Raw genomic sequence first — 19,255 nt, forward strand, 5'->3', positions numbered from 1 at the left:
ACTGTAGTAATATTGTTTAAGAGTTCACTGACTTCACTGCTTAAAAGACTTTTGCTATGTAGCAGTACTTGTATTGAGACTCCAACACACTAGTCCTCCCAATAAATCTTTGTAGACACTTATAAACCAAAATATAAATAAATAAAGTTAGACATATCTAATGAATAATGCTTAATCACAAGTACAGTAAAAAGGAAGAAGGAAGTTGGGAATATTAGGTATTATATAAACCGTCCTTTATTTACAAATATATGCAAATTATTAGCAATGAGAATTTAGTTATCAAATCCGAAACTTTCTTCACTGCTTTTTAAATCACTGATGTAGAAAATTTGCTTAATTACATGGAATTCAACCTTTATTTCCATAATTCAACTTCATACTTTAAGTTAACATCACTAGTACATTAACATATACTAATTGCAAAATCATAATATTAAAAACATCTTTTGAATTATGTTTTAAACATTATGCTCATACTCACAATTATGTTAAACCTCTTCCATCACTAAATAGTTAAAGTTTTTACCTTCCACCACTGTCATCATGTCAAGATAAGCAGTCTCAAATGAATAAATACCAGTAGACAACTTTTTCACTACAAAGAGGGGGGGGAAGAAAGAGACTGTGAAGGAGGAAACAAGGGAGAAAAGAGAGTAGGGAGAATTATTTAAATCAGATATGCAAAGAGAAGAATGTGAGTTACAGAGAATGTGTTTAAATAACTAATTTAATTAAAGTACAAGGTGATAAAACTATACAAAAGCAGCTATGCTCCATTAAGTATTACTAGCTCGGATTATTATACGCTATGTATGGAAATAATTCAACAGATATTTCTAGTAACAATATTAGTTTTGCTGTAACAGCAATGTTGAATATGAATGTGTTCTTTCTCGGCAACAGCACTAGGAAGAGGTATGTGGACAGCATCATGCTCTGACCTCTATTTAACCTCCTAAGAAATAATTCTCCTACTCTTTATAGAGATTGGATCTTCCAAGACCCACGCTGTAAATTACGGTGAAGAGAAAATTCCCTTCTTTCCGTTGAAGTTCATACTCACAACCTTATAGTCAACAGTTATTCCCTCTACCAAGTGAGCTAACACAACTTTGCATCCAATAAAAGTAAAGCAAAATTACAGAAAAAGTAAAATTCGGGAGATAATGGATGCCATAAATTCCTCCACCACAACATAATAGCTGAAAAGAGACTGTATTTCGCTTCTAACAATAATGAAGGAATGTCTTATGTATATTCTTGGAAAGAGATTGCAATTGTTTTAGCAATTTTAATTTGGTCTGAAACCAGAAAAATAGGTATATTTTCACCTTTAACATTTTTTGAAACAAATTAATATTTAGAAATAATAATAAATAATATTCAGATAGTGTTTTGTTGGGAATATTTAGCAGAACACTGTCCATTTCAACACTAATTGTTTTTCCTACATTTCAAATGTATTTAAATATTCCATATTCTGTAACTAGAGTCAGAGTACAACAGACAGACACTTCACTGAACTGGAAAAACTGCCTAAACAAGTTCGAAAACTTATTCTGTGTCTCAGCAAATTTATTTCTATATTTATTCCTAATGAAGACTCTACCATAGGAACTGCGATCTAGTATGTTTCACATTTACATAACATAATGAAAGTGGGAAAAGTACGGACCAAATCATATGTATCTGGTGCAAATAGTACAACCACAGAATATGCAGTATTTATTCCAAGTGTATCTTCAACTTTTTACTGTGGTAAAGAACACTGTGGGCTGTTTATTGTTCATTAGAGTTAATCTAAAGCCGCAATTATCTCGAAATTTCATATGCATGTGACTTGTACATAAATAAATACAGTATATTCACGCAGAAAAGAACAATGGCATGTACACTGAAGCTTCATAAATAAATTTCATTAATGATGTTTTGTTCTCAATCTAGACAGTATTCCAGTAAGTACCACAATTGTTCTCTTCACACCATCAGTGCCCCTGAAGAAGCGTGAGTAAGTCAATCTGGTTGGTACAAATGGAGCATCTTCATTATAAACTTGACCATGTATTTAGTAGAAATAAATTATGTAGAAAAGATCAATATGAACATTATTAGAAGCAAATGAAAGAAAAAAGCACTACAATGCCAAAATTGCAGCATGTCGTGATATTACAATAGATATCACAAACTTATTTATGACATTTTTACTGCAAACATTCTAAGATAAGTACCAAAGGAAATGGATGGAATTTTATATGTATAAATGAGTAAACACATTTTAAACGTATGTACGCATATTCAAAACAACAGTACCCGTTTTTCAGATTTCAAGTAAATAAAAGGTCACAAACTCTGACTGTAAGAAAATTATATGTCTCATTCATCACAATATTAGATTTTTAAAATAGTTTTGCGACAGGTATTTTCTTTTGCCATTTTCTAATTAAGTCAGAATTTATGCTAATTCAAGACTATGTATTATTCATCAGAAATAATACACAAACGTCATCACGTAACAAAGATTATATACAGTCAACTCCCGATAATTCGCGATTCTTCTTTTGGGAGGAGGGGGGGGGGCGAAGTAACATCATTTCCGTTTTTACTCTATTTACACTCTCCACCTCCTCTCAAATGGTTAGAAGTTAAGGAAGATCAAGGATACAGACAAGAAAGTAAGAACGATATCATACGAAATGACAGTGGAAAGGATGATGCAGATGATGAAGAATGCAAGAATGAAGAAACTAATTTATTAAAGTTGCATACACCCAAGCTAGTATCGCTTCAGACATGTGTTTGTCATAAATGGAAAATTCATTTCCAGATATTCTTTTCTTAAGAAATTTGCTATCTAAAATCAGAAAAAGTGAACAATCCTCTAAGAAACAAATAATATGACAGATTATTCTGTTAAACTGAAGTGTCTTATATTCTATAAAACATGTGTTTCTTGTTATAAGATTCCAATCCACTGCAGTAGCTACTGTATAATGCTTTACACCATTTCACATTTTGCACTTGATTTTGAAGTGTATTTTAGTAATTAAACATGACAGAGTAACTTTTACTGGACTTTAAATAATAAAAAATGTTGTGAATAATTCGCGACTTTCGATATTTCACTAAAGTTCGAGCAAATTATTGGGAGTAGACTGTAATTACAAAATAAAATCTACACTATAAATATCTCCCACAGCACTTTTTATCAGTAAAAATTATAAATACAGCAGTTACTTGATTGGGGAAAGAACACCTAATTTAAACTTTCTGATTATTGGAAAATTATTTGCATTACATCCTATTTTATAATAATAAAAAAAATAAAAATAAATAAAATAATAATAATGATGTTAGGTAAGTCAAGATAGTTCAAATATGAACACTAATATGTATTATACTTGTATTTTCGAATAATTACACACTGTATTTGCAATAAAACTGATAATGCTATTATGAAGTTAGAAATAGTAGCTGACATCACATGTTAATCATGACATGCTACAGTTTGGAAAGGTGATGGAAATAGTTTAGTTTCCTTTCCCATTGATACCCAATTATGCAAGTATTATGAATGTGTGATCAAAGAACAATCAAGACAGGGAAACAATTAAATAAAAGAAATAACTAGAAGTGAAAAATAAATTATGCTACTCCATTATGTATAAGAAAAACATCAGTATGCCAAAGACAAAAACGAAAGCAGTAATTTTTAGTAAGTCAATGTTGCAAGGAAAAAAGCTGAAAGGCCTATATTACACTGGTTTGATGATGTCCAAAATAACATAAAGGAAATTAGGGTTAAAAGATGGAGATTGAAAGCACAGGATTACTTCGGTTGGAAAGCTGTTATTAGGGAGGCTAAGGTTATACTGAAAGGACCATAGTGCCATAAAAGAAGAAGAGTCAATGTTTCGAAATGCTATGTTTGCAGAGTGTATGTAATAGTCTGGGTGATATGAAACATACAAGTCACTGATGTTTTGAGATATGGAGTCTAATGGCTTCGATTAAGTTGAAAATCCTGAAGAGTTAAAGGTAAGCTTTAAATTACGGTAGTTTGATATTAATAAACAAGTTAATAAGGTATTTTGAGTCGCACTTCATAGATTCACATTCATGTAACACATACATACACTTTAATAATATTACAAGCACAATTAGCACCTATAAAATCTATAATTTCTTACCAATTAAAGTAGAATGATGATTTTTATTTTCGTACACTCTGAAAGAAAAATAATTCATGTTTGATGACCTTCTTTTAGCCACATATTTAATTAAATCACGTTGCAATGACATATTTATAAATAGAGGCAGTACAGGATTACTTATTATGTAATGTAATTAAAAAAAAAAAAAGAGAAGAAAATGGAACATTTTTGAACAGACAGTGTCAGTAGTAGTTGGTAATCTTTTTGTACGGGCTGTGTATTGACAGTGTTTCAGAACATTTCACCAACCTGATTCAAATGTTTTCCAAATAAATCACATTTCCCAGTCTAAATGAGAGCCACAAAAATGGAGGTATTAAGTATGAACTTTCAAACCTACTTCCATGCACTCATATAGATTTATACACTCCCTTCAGACTCTTTCTCTTAATATATTCCCAGGCAATTGTTAGGCAAAAACAAGAAACTAGGATGAATTATGACAATAGTTCCTAAATTCACAAAAGCTTTGAAAATGGTGGAAATACAAGATATTAAAAAATATCTTACATTGGCTTCCATTTCAAATCTTTAACTATACTTACGTACAATTCAATATAAAAGAATGATTAGCAATGCTATCAGATAGAGGGTGTTACTAACAGTCACTGAAACATTTGCATGTATGCCACTTGCCCCAACAAACTTGTTCTTCCTGTATTGTTTCAAGATTAAAGTGCATTTAGGTACCATTTAGGACTGTCAGAGATTGTCCTAGCTGTAGCATAGGGGTAAAAAAAATATTTCATATCACACAAGAGAATATATCATATAAAATGATAATGCAATGGTACAGAAGAGTTAACAAGACAGAAATAAAGAAATAAATTACATCAATTTTTGCATTATTCCTGTAATTGTTCACGACCACTCCAGGCATATTAACCTCTGAAGCAACTGCTGATCGAACTATGTTAAAACATGAGTACTTACAATCACAAGGTCCATATGTTATATTCAATATATTTTACAGCACAAACCATCATTCAAACACATGCAGTGCAAGAATGTGAAATACATATCATTCTTCTCTCGTATCTTAAAATGCGTCCCACAGCCACTATCAATTTCAAATGTTTATGGCTTCCATGTATTTCTCGTAGTATCTAGAACTCTCGTCTGTGGTATTTATCTGGATCAAAGTATGAAGTAACAACCACACGGTTATTGAATTTTCTGCCTGTCAGAGACTGTTGTGCTTTCTGGCAATCAATAATGGAATTGAACTCCACAAAAACCTGAAGAAAAAAGAACACATTAGTAACTGGTCAAATAAAATTTATTGTCCTTCAAACTCACTGAAGTCAATAATTTCTTAATGAAATTTCTTATGCTCAAGAGATTAAATGCTACAATCTATTATTTGATACAATTTTCTATTGACTAAATTTAATAATTAAACATATGTAGTACACTTTTATAAATTATACAACAGTCTGCAAGAAGGTAAATTACTATAGATTAACTGCCAAAACTCTGCTGTAGGAGGATACTAAACCTTACCACTGCGCTGGAGGCGGAGTTTATCTCCATTAATCTGAACCATTGTCACACTGATTGACAAGTCATCTGATGCATCACTGCTATCAATTAAACTTCTAACGAAATTATTCTGTCAGTTTCACTGCCTAATACATTAGCACTACAAAAATATTGTTCTGTGTTATTTTTAACGTGATCAACACATTTCTTCCACTTGTCTTTTCCATATCTTGCAAAAAAGGCAGCAACAGAATCGTTCCTTTACATTAAGTGGGATTTTTGTTACAAACATCCAATTGAAAAGACTGCAGACAACTGATAAAAATTTTTTATCTCGCCTTTAAGTAAATAAAACCAATCAAAACAATAAAATGCTTATTTTTAAAGCATTGTTGGGTTTTGAAGATAAATAATGTTAATATTGCTAGTAGTAATAATAATAATAATAATAATAATAATAATAGGTAACAATAACTTACTTTCCCACAACCAGGCACATCAACACCCTCAATTGGTCTAGGGATTTCAACAGATCGAACAACTCCATATTTGTTACACTCTTCCTTTATGTCCTCCAGGATGTCTTCATACTCTTCCTCATCCCGCAGTTCTTCAGGTGTCACCATATTCAAAAGACATAACACCTGCAAGAACATAAGTGATGGTGCTCACTCAACACTGTCATTTTTTAATATGTAAAATTGACCGAGCAAACTCACCAAGATGTGAATACTCTATCCCTACATTTATGATCTTGGTTAAATTGGGCACTTTAACGTTTTAGTGTTCAAGTCATATGAAAGATAAGTATTTACATGCAAACTTAATTTGCGCTTTGATTGTTCCCCTCCTTTCTACACATAATGGCTAGTTTCATTTGTACTCAAGTCAGTTTAAGTCCTGGAAACAAATGTTCCAGAACTGTGCTCCAAACTATGCGAACCAGAAATGCTTGCAACAGATTATCGATAAGTTCCCTCATTTTAAGACTGTACCTATGGTAAGAATGGATGCATACAGTTTATGGGACTACTACGACATGTACGTCATCTTGAGGACATGACATAACTTCAACACTGCCATTCAGGAGTAAAGGTATCCCCATAACATGCCATGAAGGCACTTGGGGGGGGCATGGAGGTAGAGCCCCATGCTTTCCATGACCTCGGCACTAGAATGAGGTGGTGTGGTCGGCACCACGCTCTGACCGCCTTTTACCCCCGGGAAAGACCAGGTACTCAATTTTGTAGGAGGCTGAGTGAACCTCGGGGCCGTTTTGAAAGTTTGGCAACGAAAAAAAATCCTGTCACCACCTGGGATCGAACCCCGGACCTTCCAGTCCGTAGCCAGCTGCTCTACCAACTGAGCTACCCGGCCGCCTCTGCCATTCAGGAGTATGCTGAGATATCCAGAGAAACGGCACCTGTGAGGTGTTCAGAGTTTGGATGACTGGATGAGAACAACAAGCCATGTGATCCCAGTTCATTCTGCCTACGCTGGTCAAGTGCTATTTTAACACATCGCAACTTGAGGAGAGAGTCCAATTTCTGTTGGTGGTTAATGACGCTGCAGAAAGAACCGCTGTATCTAGATTGTGTTATGTGAACTGACGAAGCTCTCTTCACTCGTGACGGGGTGTTCAATTCCCACAACAGTCACATGTGGGACCACGAAAATCCACATGCCACACATGAGAGAGGACACCAATGTGATGGAGTATAAATGTGTGGGCTGGTATTCTCGATACGAAAATAGTGGAACTGTACATGTATCTAGAGATCCTTACTGGTGCTCTGTTTGCAGTTTTCCTTTGAGACATTTCTGGTGCACTGTACCCTACCAATAAATAAATATATACTTATACAATATTTATTTCTGCCATTATTTTTAATGATTAAAAATTAAGTTTCTTAGAAATCATATTACCTGTAGTAAATATTCTTTCGATCATCATTTCAACAATAAAATTCAGGACTCATTATTACGGTTTGGATAAAATAGCTGAATCAGGATAGACCACCGTTTCTCTCTCATTAACAAGTACACTAAATTTCTACACATATATTTTATATCACTTTATTCCGCATATTAGGGACTCGAAGATCTACTGATTTTTAACCCTTAAGCAGTCGTGCTTAACCACCCCCCACCCACTTAAACCATTATCATCTCGAGTATGCGAATTCCGATTTCAAAAATGTTTACAGTTATTGTTGCCTTACCAATTCCAATAAAGGTACTGAAAGTTTCAGAAGTACAGTCTTACTCAATATATAGCTATGAGCTCCGTAATATCAGACTGTGGTGTTCACAACACCCCGCGCAACGACTTAAGGGTTAAGTAAATAATTTCAGTAAGAGTAACTAAACATTAACACACAAGGATGAAAAATGTTGCCCAAACCGCCGTTTCTGAATGCAGTGAATAGTTTCTGTCCTTGTCCCAAGTAAGTATCTGCTGTCTCGTATCTTCACATCTTACACAACGCGTGGCAACACTGCACTGCCGCCAGCACATGGCTTAGGCTATAGTTTCCATTCAGCCTTCATTTACTAATCTCGAGTTCAGCATGTCAATCTTTTTAAATTTTAATTAAAAAGTTATTGTGAAATCACATTATTCTATTACCTAAATATTCCTGTCTTTTTCCAAAAACGTTATGTTTCAAAAACATATAATAAATATATGGAAAATACTAACATTTAGAAAAAATTAAGCCCTTACCTCAGTTGCTGGACCAGCGCCTCCTACCATTGTCAGACCCGGAACCTGAATCTGAACAGGTGCTTGCTGTCCAATCTGAGCATTCTTTGCTCCAACACTTGCCCGCTGCACAATCAATTTTTTATCTCCAAGCTGCATTCCATTTAGACCTGCTATTGCCTGCTCAAACAAGCACAAAGCAATTAAAGGGGAATCATAATAAATATGAAATGTACTGAGATACAAGAAATTCACTTCATGCCACATGAAAAATGAAAATGTGCCAATGACACATTTTGTTATTGTTATTCAGTTCAGTTAAAATGTCTCTTGTTGAAAATATTCGGATTATGCAATATGTAGGATCTTAGACCATTGCTTTTGAAAGGAAAGAAGAATAAAAATTACGTGTGAGAAAACAGATGCAGCAGCACCTTAATTAAAAAATAAACTTCGTTACAGAACTAAAAACAGTACCATACAAATTCCTTTATAATCTTAAATGCCCCTCAATTATTTGTCTAAAGCTTTTGATTAGAGGGGTAACTTTGTAATATTACTTACATTCATCTAAACATAAAGATATGGGACATACTGCCAATACCATTTCATTGATTATTTTATCTTATGGGAATATAAAGGAGTCAATTTCGAGTAAACTGCTATTTTCTGTTATTTTTTCAAATCCAGACCCACTAATCTGTTAGTACAAGTCACACTTCGTCTACAGTGTTCTCTGTTAAGCCTTAACCGATGCAGGATTCAGTTCAGAAAAACCAAGGCTTTAAATGGACTCGTAGATACCCAATGTGAACAAAATCTATGTAACAGTTCAGGAGAAATCACTGTAGAGAAATGATTAGCTAAGTTCAAAAGCAGTTTATCAGGGATATTGAAAACGTGTATATTTCAAAATCCATTTTTTGCAGCTTCACAATACTTTCTCTTTTTTTTCTTTGTTGAAACTTAATGTCAGGCTGAAAACAGCTCTTTTCATTTTCATTGCATCCTAATGTTATTCGCTTTTGCACACACTTCATACACCTCAGAAGAAGTTTGTACTCATCTTCATTACCGCAACTTCCCCTTCAGTCACTGTACAGCTAGTCTGTGGTGGAAATGCCACATTTGTATATCTACTGAATAATTATCGAATTCGGTATCCTTCATAGTCCCAAACTGATCCCATTCTTATTGAAATATATCTCATTTGTCATCATCTACTACAAAGCCACAAATCTGTATAGTAGTGGGCAAAAAAAAAAAAAAAAAAAAAAAAAAAAAACAGACCGACCCTTGTAGCTGATTTCAGAGCCTTGTTCACTCCAGAGCACGATAGACTGGTAACTAAGACTTTTGTGGTTCGAATCCTGCCTGGGAAGAAAACTTTTTTTTGTTCCTTATTCAAATTTATTCCCAATACTTTTCGACTGCTGGTAAAATTCATGTTCTGGGAATAATAAGTTAATTAAGTAGTAAAATATCGGTGCAATCTAAAAGTATTGGGAATAAATCTGAATAAGGAACAAAAAAAAAGTTTCCTTCTCAGGCAGGATTCGAACCACGAAAGTCTTGGTTACCAGTCTATTGTGCTCTGAATGAACAAGGCTCTGAAATCAGCTACAAGGGTCGATCCAGTTTTTTTTTTGCCACTACTGTACATGAAGGGTGTGTACACAGTCAAACTTGTAATTCACAACTGTGATACGGGCTACTTAAAATGTCTATTTTCTTTTTAATGTTCTTAGCAGCAAATGAAAGTGAAAATGAATATAACAAAACAAATATATTAAAAAGCAAATGTTTATACAAAGCACTTTCTGTACAGAAAGAATTTCAATTTTTTTTTTTTCAAATCAAGTAGTTGTAACATGCTCGTGCAGTTCACCAGATAATTAATAATTTTGTAAACTGACGTATATTTTAGATTAGCAGCATAATTATCTACTTAGGCTCTAAACAACTAAATATTTCTGCATATGAACTCATGGAAGCATTCAGTGGTGAAAAAAATCTGTGGTCAATAGACTTCTTTTGATTATGTGACACTTAACTGGCATCTTGGCATACTGTTTTTAACATTTTTGACAGAAACGTTTGTAGTGACTTCCTCACCACAACCACAACCAATATCTACTTGGCTCTTCCTCTTTGCAGGCCTCTCCTATCAGTGCTAGACTCCCACCCAAAAGAACAGTGTCCCTGCATTATACATATTCTGTGGTTAAAAGCCTTACAACAAGCAAGAAAATTATTTAAGAAACATTTCTGCTATGTTACTGACCACAGATGCACTTTTCTCCCGTGTTTAAGGAATAATCTGTTAAGTCCTTTGCTCATCACTCTCAGCTAGCAGTCTTGTGGACAGATACTGGGAGGCCAGAAAAAAATTATGAATTTCTAAACTATTTACTTTTGAGTTGTATTCTTGCAATTGAGGACTGTTTACAAAACTTGCTAATTGCAAAATTTGCAAAATTGAGATTTTGATGGATTTGTTAACATAAGGCAGGGCTCTACATGATGTTCAAGGCATCTTAGTAAAATTGGGTTATTTCTCTTCAATGTAATGTGTCAAAGTGTGATCGGTTTTTCAAAACTTGCTTTCTGCTACAGGTGAGAGTTACAGCAAAACTTGCTTACTATAGTGTTTTGTCTCTCCTGTAAAATTTAGTTTTTTTAAGTTAGCAAGTTTTGCAAAAATGGTCCTCAATTGAGGGGCTGGGTGCAAGAAGGACATTTTAGAGGATATGCCCTTTTTGAGTAAAACGCTTTATTGTGTTCTCTGATCTGTTATGCATATGATCACCAAGTTGTAGTTCAGTACTGTGATCATAGAGGTCAGGAGTACCAAAAATGTAAAGGCGTGCATAGGTAACATTATTATGGTTTGAATTTTCAACATCAATTTTCTCAAAACTTGCTTTGAGAGAAGTGCCTTAATGCACCCAACCCCCTCAATTGTCTTTGACATTTATCAATTACCTCTGCATTCATTAAATAAATAAATAAATAAATCTGTTAAGTCCCAGCCAAATTACCATAAGAATAACGCAATTAATTCCCGCTTTTAAGGACTTCAGTTTAATCTCCAGTCATCTGTTTTTATACAACCAGCCTTAAATGCCCTGCGAAGTATTAGGAGGCAGTAGGTTTTAAATGTTCAACTTAAAAAGTAAGTTGAAAAGAGTAATCCAAGAGAAAGTAACAAACAGTAATGTTAACAGTTTTGAATACAGAATAATTTCTGCTTCACAGGGAGCTTTACCTGAAAGCCAGATTTGCATATCTGTTAAACGTCCATCTCCACAACCCAAAACCATCCAGTACTTTGTGAGAGACTGTATTGAATTCTTTTGGATTTCATCTTTGGGAATTAAGTTTTGAAATGTCAATGCTCTCACTCTTTCCAAATCAAATGATTATCCTTTAAAACATGAACAAGAAAAACCATATATTTTCTAAAAACATGAAAAACTGATCTCACCTGATCCGTCATTGTTACATCAGCATACTCGCAGAAGGCATAACCCTTGCTGAGACCTGTTGCTGAATCTTTCACCAAGTTGAAGGCTCGCAGCTGACCAAATGACATCAAAAGCTCTTTCACCTGTAGGAGAAAATAAATAATTTCGCATCACAGCAACCTAAGCAACTAAATATATGTATTCACAAAAGTATATTCACAAAATTCAGGCTATCTATGAAGTAAATTTCTCACGCTTCTTATCTTTCATCAGAAAAATACACTTTTTAAATGATTATCACAAAGTTTTTTTTTTTTTTGAAATCCGAATAATTTTTATAAATTTCTCTACAATCTGGAAGTTTGAAGTAGGTATCATGTAACACATACAAATACTGCAATAAAGCATTAATTTCGGAAATGTTTTTTTATAAACATGATACTTCAAATAGATTCATGGATAGCCAAATGCAATGTAATCAATATATGGGTATAAAGATGATGAAAGTTCACATTTTCATAACTGTAGTCTCATCTCAGCATATGTTAATGTCTTATGCCTGTTCATTCTACTCCAAGACAATACAGCCCAAGAGAAAGTAACAAACAGTAATGTTAACAGTTTTGAATACAGAAACTCATGAAAATGTGATGACAGAACGTTTACAAGAAACATAACAGGTCTTTTACTTACACCACTCTATTTAGTACGAATCATTACATCCAGTTCAAGGTAGTCACAAAGATTAGATGAAAAATGAAATTTTTAAAAAATATTGCAGCTCCTTTTTCAGTACCATTTAAAAAGAAAAAAGAAAAGCTTATTAAGAATTACACAGCAGTTACAAGTAAAACAAATTTATAACGAATACGTTTTGTTCAATGCACAATGGACAAAGTGGTGAAGAAATAATTCCAATTTTGTTCAAGTGCTTTGACAAACAGTCATATTCTGTGAATAACTGAAAGGATGCAACTGCACTTTTCTTGGACACTCAATTATATTTTGTTTTGGTTTTTATGCGTAACTTTCGAAACAGTCCATACTATCGCCTCCTAAAATACTATCCCTACTGAAACACCCTGTATATAAACTAGAACACAGATGCAAAGTTTTTGTAAATATACATTCCAAATTGATGGACGGAAGGTTAAAAAGTAAAGTCTACAGAGAAAAAGTCCCTTCTCCCCCTCCCAATGCCACCAAGTTGTTTTTCTCGACAACAAAGAAAAAGTAATCAGGAGATAAACTGGTGCGTCACATTATGAATAATGCTGCCCTCATAAAACACCACGACAACTTCAAGAATAGTTACACATACTATTGCCAAGAGAGTTCAAAAATGCATTAAGTGTTGGGATTTTTTTAAGTATTACTTAGAACTGTTGAAAGTTATTGATAACATTTAAATAATCAATTAATGCTATCAGGAAGTCATCTGTCTCTCTTTCATACCTTTTGTAAGGCTTTTTTTCTATTAACATACAACAGCAGTATCACCACACCCAATGAAAATTGAACACATATTTTCATCAACCTTTTTACTCGGAATAGTCCATAGTACCAGCTCCTAAAATAATTACTATTCCTCCTGAAACATTCCATATACTATATCCTCTAATGTGATCCGAAAGTATAAATGACTTACATAATGCAAGTTTAGTTTTGGCAGGGATGCAAACCAATTTTTGAGCTGGTATTAGGTCAATAATATGGTATTTAGTTTGTTCCATGGTTATCGTCTATAACAGATTTTATAAACATTATAATCCTGATTATTCCTACATTGCACCTTGCCTCTGAACATCCTTTCAGCATCTACACAAGAATATAAACAGTGTCTACACTGTCAGAAAAACTACGAGACCAAGAGCAATGAAACATCTGTACTTTTCAAATGTTTTTGCAACAGTTTTGGTCCAGAAATTGATAGGCATATGAAAAAAACTGCCAGAGGAAATTACTTCAATGTGCTCACGTAATACCAGTGGCGTAGCATGGCTTTTGAAACAGGGGAAGCAATCGAAAAGTAATTTAGTAATAGGTTTTATTAAAATTAATTGAAGATAATATAATTTTACATCAATAGTTAGTCCACCGCTGTGGAGTAACAGTCTATCTGACTGTGAAATGAGCGGGTCCGGGTAAAAAACCTAGTTTGGACAAGTTACCTGGTTGATATTTTTCCGGGGTTTTCCCTCAACCCAATAAGAGCAAATACTGACCAACTTTTGGCGTTGGACCCCGGACTCATTTTGCTGGCATTATCAGCATCCCATTCACACACTAGATAACCACAGCAGTTCATAAAGCAACGTAAAATAACCAACTAAAAAAAATAAATAATTAAGAATCATGTATGTTTCAATAAGTAAAAGTAATACTCTGCTAACAGTCTTACTTTATTGTTTATAATGCAGATCTTTGTTTCCAAATTAAGAAACGTTTTAGAGGACAATCCTCTATTATCTCAAGTTTATCGCTATAACTCAGTGTATTAAATGGCATTTGCAAAAGTTTGTCAATTACACAGAGATGATCACACAAGGATGCCATATTTCAAATTTCACAGCACACATTTCGTAACACACAAAGCACTATGTACCAATTTCCTCAGTCTTTCACTTACTGGCTTAATGTCTGTGGAAATGTAGGTAAACCTTACTGACACAAGGCAAACCCCATTATTTCAGTAACCATCTCAACTCTCACCCTTAGATGTTTCAGGGTCCATTCACACAAAGTCGAGGAGGAGAAAGAATGACACTGACAACTGACAAATCGAATGAAGTATCCTGAGGGGTTTTGGTAGCATTTTGCAAAACAATGCCATGTACTTCAATCAGTTACTGAGATTGCATACATAACTTGTGGTATTATGTTTTCTTGAAGAGTTTAATTTTTCTGTCATCCAATATTAAATACAAACTGCAATATATTTTAATAAATGATAGTGGACGTACTTTCTCATTAACTATATAATTTAATTTGAACATTTGCCTTTGAATTTATCATAACTTGCGGTAAAAGGAAAAGATGATTTCATATAGGCCTACTTTACTTCATTTCAGAAATATATGTACAAACATAGCCTAATGCAGTGCATTCATAGCTTGGCCGGACCATTCCGGTCCTTTACACGTAACTCTGGCGGCAGGCACACCAATCTTCACCCAGTCCAAGGCTGCCACAGAACGATTCATTAAGTAAATTCAACTAACGAATAATATTTATAAAGCATATTAGGATTAGAAATGTATTATAAACTCGGTAGAAATGAATCATCTAAATAATTGGAAATAATATTTAATAATTTTCTTATAATCACAGTCATTAAGATATTTTAACGTGTATCAATTTTTAATGTTTTGTTTACAAGTTAGATAGGTCTACTCTTTATTTTCATTTATCATGTCCTAAAAAGACATTACAGTAATCTTTAAAACACACAAATGAATTTTCTTGTAATCTAAGAATTATTATTTTGAATAAACTTTATTTATTCAGCTTTCTCCAAGTGGAGGCTGCCTACAAGACAAAACTTGCCATAAAATTGTACTTTTTAAAATAAATGGTAGGAAAACAATTATAATGAAAAAAGAGAAACAATGAAGAGGGAAAAGAAAAAAATAACACAATTACAAATAATTGGAAACGATTAAACAAATCATCATTAATTCTAGAAGAAACATCAACTTCCTAGTACCTATTTGTCAACAGGAGATCGCGGTCATCTATTCAGCATTAGTTGCAGAACCCAACTTAAGTGGGCAGATCGTCAGAGATCAGTCTATTTAAGCGTAGAGATGGTTTCTTAGAATTAGAATTTCTTAGAATAGAGTTCCTCACTGGGTTAAATGCAATATACAGTAATACCAACACCCATTTTTAACATTTTCATGATTTTTATGCTATACCTACTTTTTACATATTTTTTCACATACATTAGTAATTTAATTAAATTTAGGGATTATAATTTTAGTTTCTGTTTACTGTATTTTATTTCAAAGATTGTTGTTCTCTTCTAAGATACCTAAAATAAATAAAATGAAATTCATATAATTTAATGTAGGTACATAATTCCAGTTTCCTATATTTTCATTTTAAAACTATTGTCTCTTTACATAACGAAATTTACACAATTAAATTTAGGTAGGCCTACTTAAGTTTAGTTCCCCGTATCTTAATTCTTAAACACTGATGCCCTCTTCTGTTGTGCACATAGATCCGTAAAAAGATCTTAGGCCCTACTTTAATATTTTAAAACCTATTTTAGGTGCCAAAACGTCCTTTTTAGAGTTTTAATATCCGAAGTCTACTCATAAATAAAAATAGAACAGTTTGCATAACTTTGGTGCTATGGATGATGACAGAAAGATTCATGAAGACCACTTAGTCGTATTTAGTAATTATGTATCATCATTATTTATATAATTATTACCATTACTATAATTATATTTATTAGTCATTTCATATCCTATAGTTGTAATATTAACATATTCATATGACTATTAGTAACGTAATAGTAATTTAATTTTTGAAACATTACACATATTGCGTTGTGTACATAACACGTGCTGCTGGCTGATGCTTGTCAATATAGCAGAGAAACATTAGAAAGAGAGTGGGTACCAAAACTCAGTTACGTACTCTTAGAGTGAGATAGCATTATGCTTCTGTATCTGTCTCCCTTTTTCTTCCCAGCAACCCACGGTCACAAGCAGGAAATGAAATATAACAAATAATAAAGTAGTTACCGTATACAATTAAAAAATGCTTCCACCATATCCATGGATGCTACGCTCCTGCATAATACTGTACTCTATGCACTCTTAACTGATGGAAAATGTTCCTGTTCATCCAATTAGCTAATTAAACAGCAGTGATTCTACAATGGTCTAATATTACGTCAACAATACAACCCATAAATCAGGGTGTAAAAGAGATCCTGAAAAAGATAATGCAAAGGGCTGCTCTTGAATTTTTTTGCTTCATCTAACCAACAGAAGATAATTTATTTTTTATTTTATTTTTTTGTCCTAACTCTTTGTTATCGACATTATTTAGTTAAGGTACTTCCATTAATGGTATCACATAAATAATATTCTCAAGTGATCTTCTCCACAGTGCATAACAGTGCTTCTTGCTTTTAACATGAACATATTATACACACTCTGCTCTGTGCAATGAATGCAATACATTTAAGGTTCCAACTACTGGCAAGCAGTGGATTTCTGCTGTAATAAATATTATGAACAGCACAACTGTGTAACGCTATTAATGAGTAACAAATTATAAATATATATGTATATATCGTACATACATCCTAGCTGCATATTTAAAAGGTGACCATGAAAAGAATGTCTTACAAACATTTGTGTCAATTATGTTTCTCATGCTTAAAATATATCCAGAAGAACATAACAAACAATAACAATATTTCTTAAATGTAAACTTTAGGAAAATTTGTCTAGATACCAAGAGATTTTCAAATTGTGAGGGAGAGAAAACTAAAACTAATATATGACCACATACAGCCTACAAACTATTAAAGGCTATTTTTATGCAAGAAAAGAAGTGAGAGTAAAATGATAAAGTGATGTACCGTCAGATGGGGATACTTTGTGGCAGTTCCTTTCACTAAATATAACCAAATACTATCCACGATAGAAGGCACAATGGAAAATTTTGCTGGCCTGATGTAAAAATAGATACCTGAAGGCTGTGTTTAACATGTGCAGTTAGGTATCACTTGTAGATATTGTAGCCTCAATGGATTTTAGAAAGTTGATACTGGAGGAAAATTGTTAAGGTTTGTTTGCGAAATACTAAGGTCATTACAACAGAAATAATTAATCTATCATATTTGAGGTAAGTATATTTATGTAATGAAATAATTATTCAATGCAATTATGATCATTATTATTACCTAATACATGGAATTTATTGTATTTACAAATAATTCAGTTACTATGCAGGTTGAGGTAACTTTGTGCTAAACTTTTTTTTTCTCAGAAAATGGTTAGAAATTATGAAAAGATTCCTGGAAAATGCAATTACAAGAATTGTTCACCACAGAACTTAAAACGTGTCTCAAGAAAGCCTACCTGGACAAGAATGGAAGAAAAGAACGGAAGAAACATTTCAAAACAACTTGCCACATGACTTGACTAGAGCACCAGACAGTCTGATAATCTAAGGAGAGACTAGCATCTAATATCAGATGGAGCAGGGTGCTGTATCGAGAGAAGTTATTGAAGAATACCTAAATAATTTGTCAGCAGAAGTTGATGGAGTGCATGACCAGAGTATCGCACCAAAGGACCTGATTGAAGGACTTGAGGAAAGACATTCACCGTCTCTTGATGAAGAAGCATCAGTATTGAAAGAAAAAAACCGTGACAACTGTAAGGAACAACCACCTATAATGAACAGTCCATTGGACAATTTGCTATCATCTGTTATGAAGATGAACTGTTGCCTGCCAAAGTCAATCACATCAATAAAAATTAAGGATGTGTGACTGTGAGTTGCATGCAGAAGAGCAAGAAACATTAGAGCTGACGCAATGACAGACTTACTAGTTACGATACTGATAATATTCTTATGAATATCCAATCTCTCTCTGAGTTTTCGCATGAAAGGGTTGGCATACCTATGGAGATCTGCTTAAAAGTGACTGAATTAATATTGACATGTTCACACCTGTGGAGTAACGGTCAGCACATCTGGCCGCGAAACCAGGTGGCCCGGGTTCGAATCCTGGTTGGGACAAGTTACCTGGTTGAGATTCTTTTTCCGGGGGTTTCCCTCAACCCAATACGAGCAAATGCTGGGTAACTTTCGGTGCTGGACCCCGGACTCATTTCACCGGCATTATCACCTTCATTTCAATCAGACGCTAAATAACCTAGATGTTAATACAGCGTCGTAAAATAACCAAATAAAAAAATATTGACATGATATCTTAAACGAATCTGTGATCTGTGTTCATTATGTTTTCAACACTGAATGATTGTGATAAAAATTCATATTTGAAGTTCTGCAATAAATAATTTATTAAATAGATATCTTAAACTTTGTGTTCCTGTATTCTCTTCAGTTGTATACTGGAAGATGATCTTGCACAATAACTCCTAACAATCTATCTTTGTTCCACATACAAAAATAATATGTGGCACAAAGCTTTTGAGGGGCAACTTTAGGCCACCCATTAATGACTGCATAATTAATTATTACATTACATGACATGCAATTCAGCCTGAAGATCTTAAACCAGAGGTTCAAGATAAATGCTGATGGGCAAGTTTTGTCATTAATAACAGCTGATTGTATGGTAAAGTTAGAAAAGCTCATAAAGTGGCACAAAGTAACCCCATCTGATGGTA

At 33.5% G+C, this 19,255-nt stretch overlaps 1 protein-coding gene across 8 annotated transcripts in view; it reads right to left on the reverse strand.

The window, feature by feature from the left end:
* Positions 1-331: 331 nt before the first annotated feature.
* The window catches only part of U2af50 (U2 small nuclear riboprotein auxiliary factor 50), a 48,767-nt gene continuing 29,843 nt past the window's right edge, over positions 332-19,255 (reverse strand). For all 8 annotated transcript variants that reach the window (XM_069829137.1, XM_069829136.1, XM_069829135.1 and 5 more), the window contains 4 exons: positions 11,888-12,010; positions 8,422-8,580; positions 6,176-6,340; positions 332-5,452 (listed from right to left, as the gene is read on the reverse strand). In XM_069829137.1, the coding sequence (XP_069685238.1) occupies positions 5,321-5,452; positions 6,176-6,340; positions 8,422-8,580; positions 11,888-12,010 (579 nt within the window). In that variant the 3' untranslated portion in view covers positions 332-5,320. The remainder of the gene's footprint in view (positions 5,453-6,175; positions 6,341-8,421; positions 8,581-11,887; positions 12,011-19,255) is intronic.

The sequence above is a fragment of the Periplaneta americana genome, chromosome 6, assembly GCF_040183065.1.
Source record: "Periplaneta americana isolate PAMFEO1 chromosome 6, P.americana_PAMFEO1_priV1, whole genome shotgun sequence".
Taxonomy (NCBI): domain Eukaryota; kingdom Metazoa; phylum Arthropoda; class Insecta; order Blattodea; family Blattidae; genus Periplaneta; species Periplaneta americana.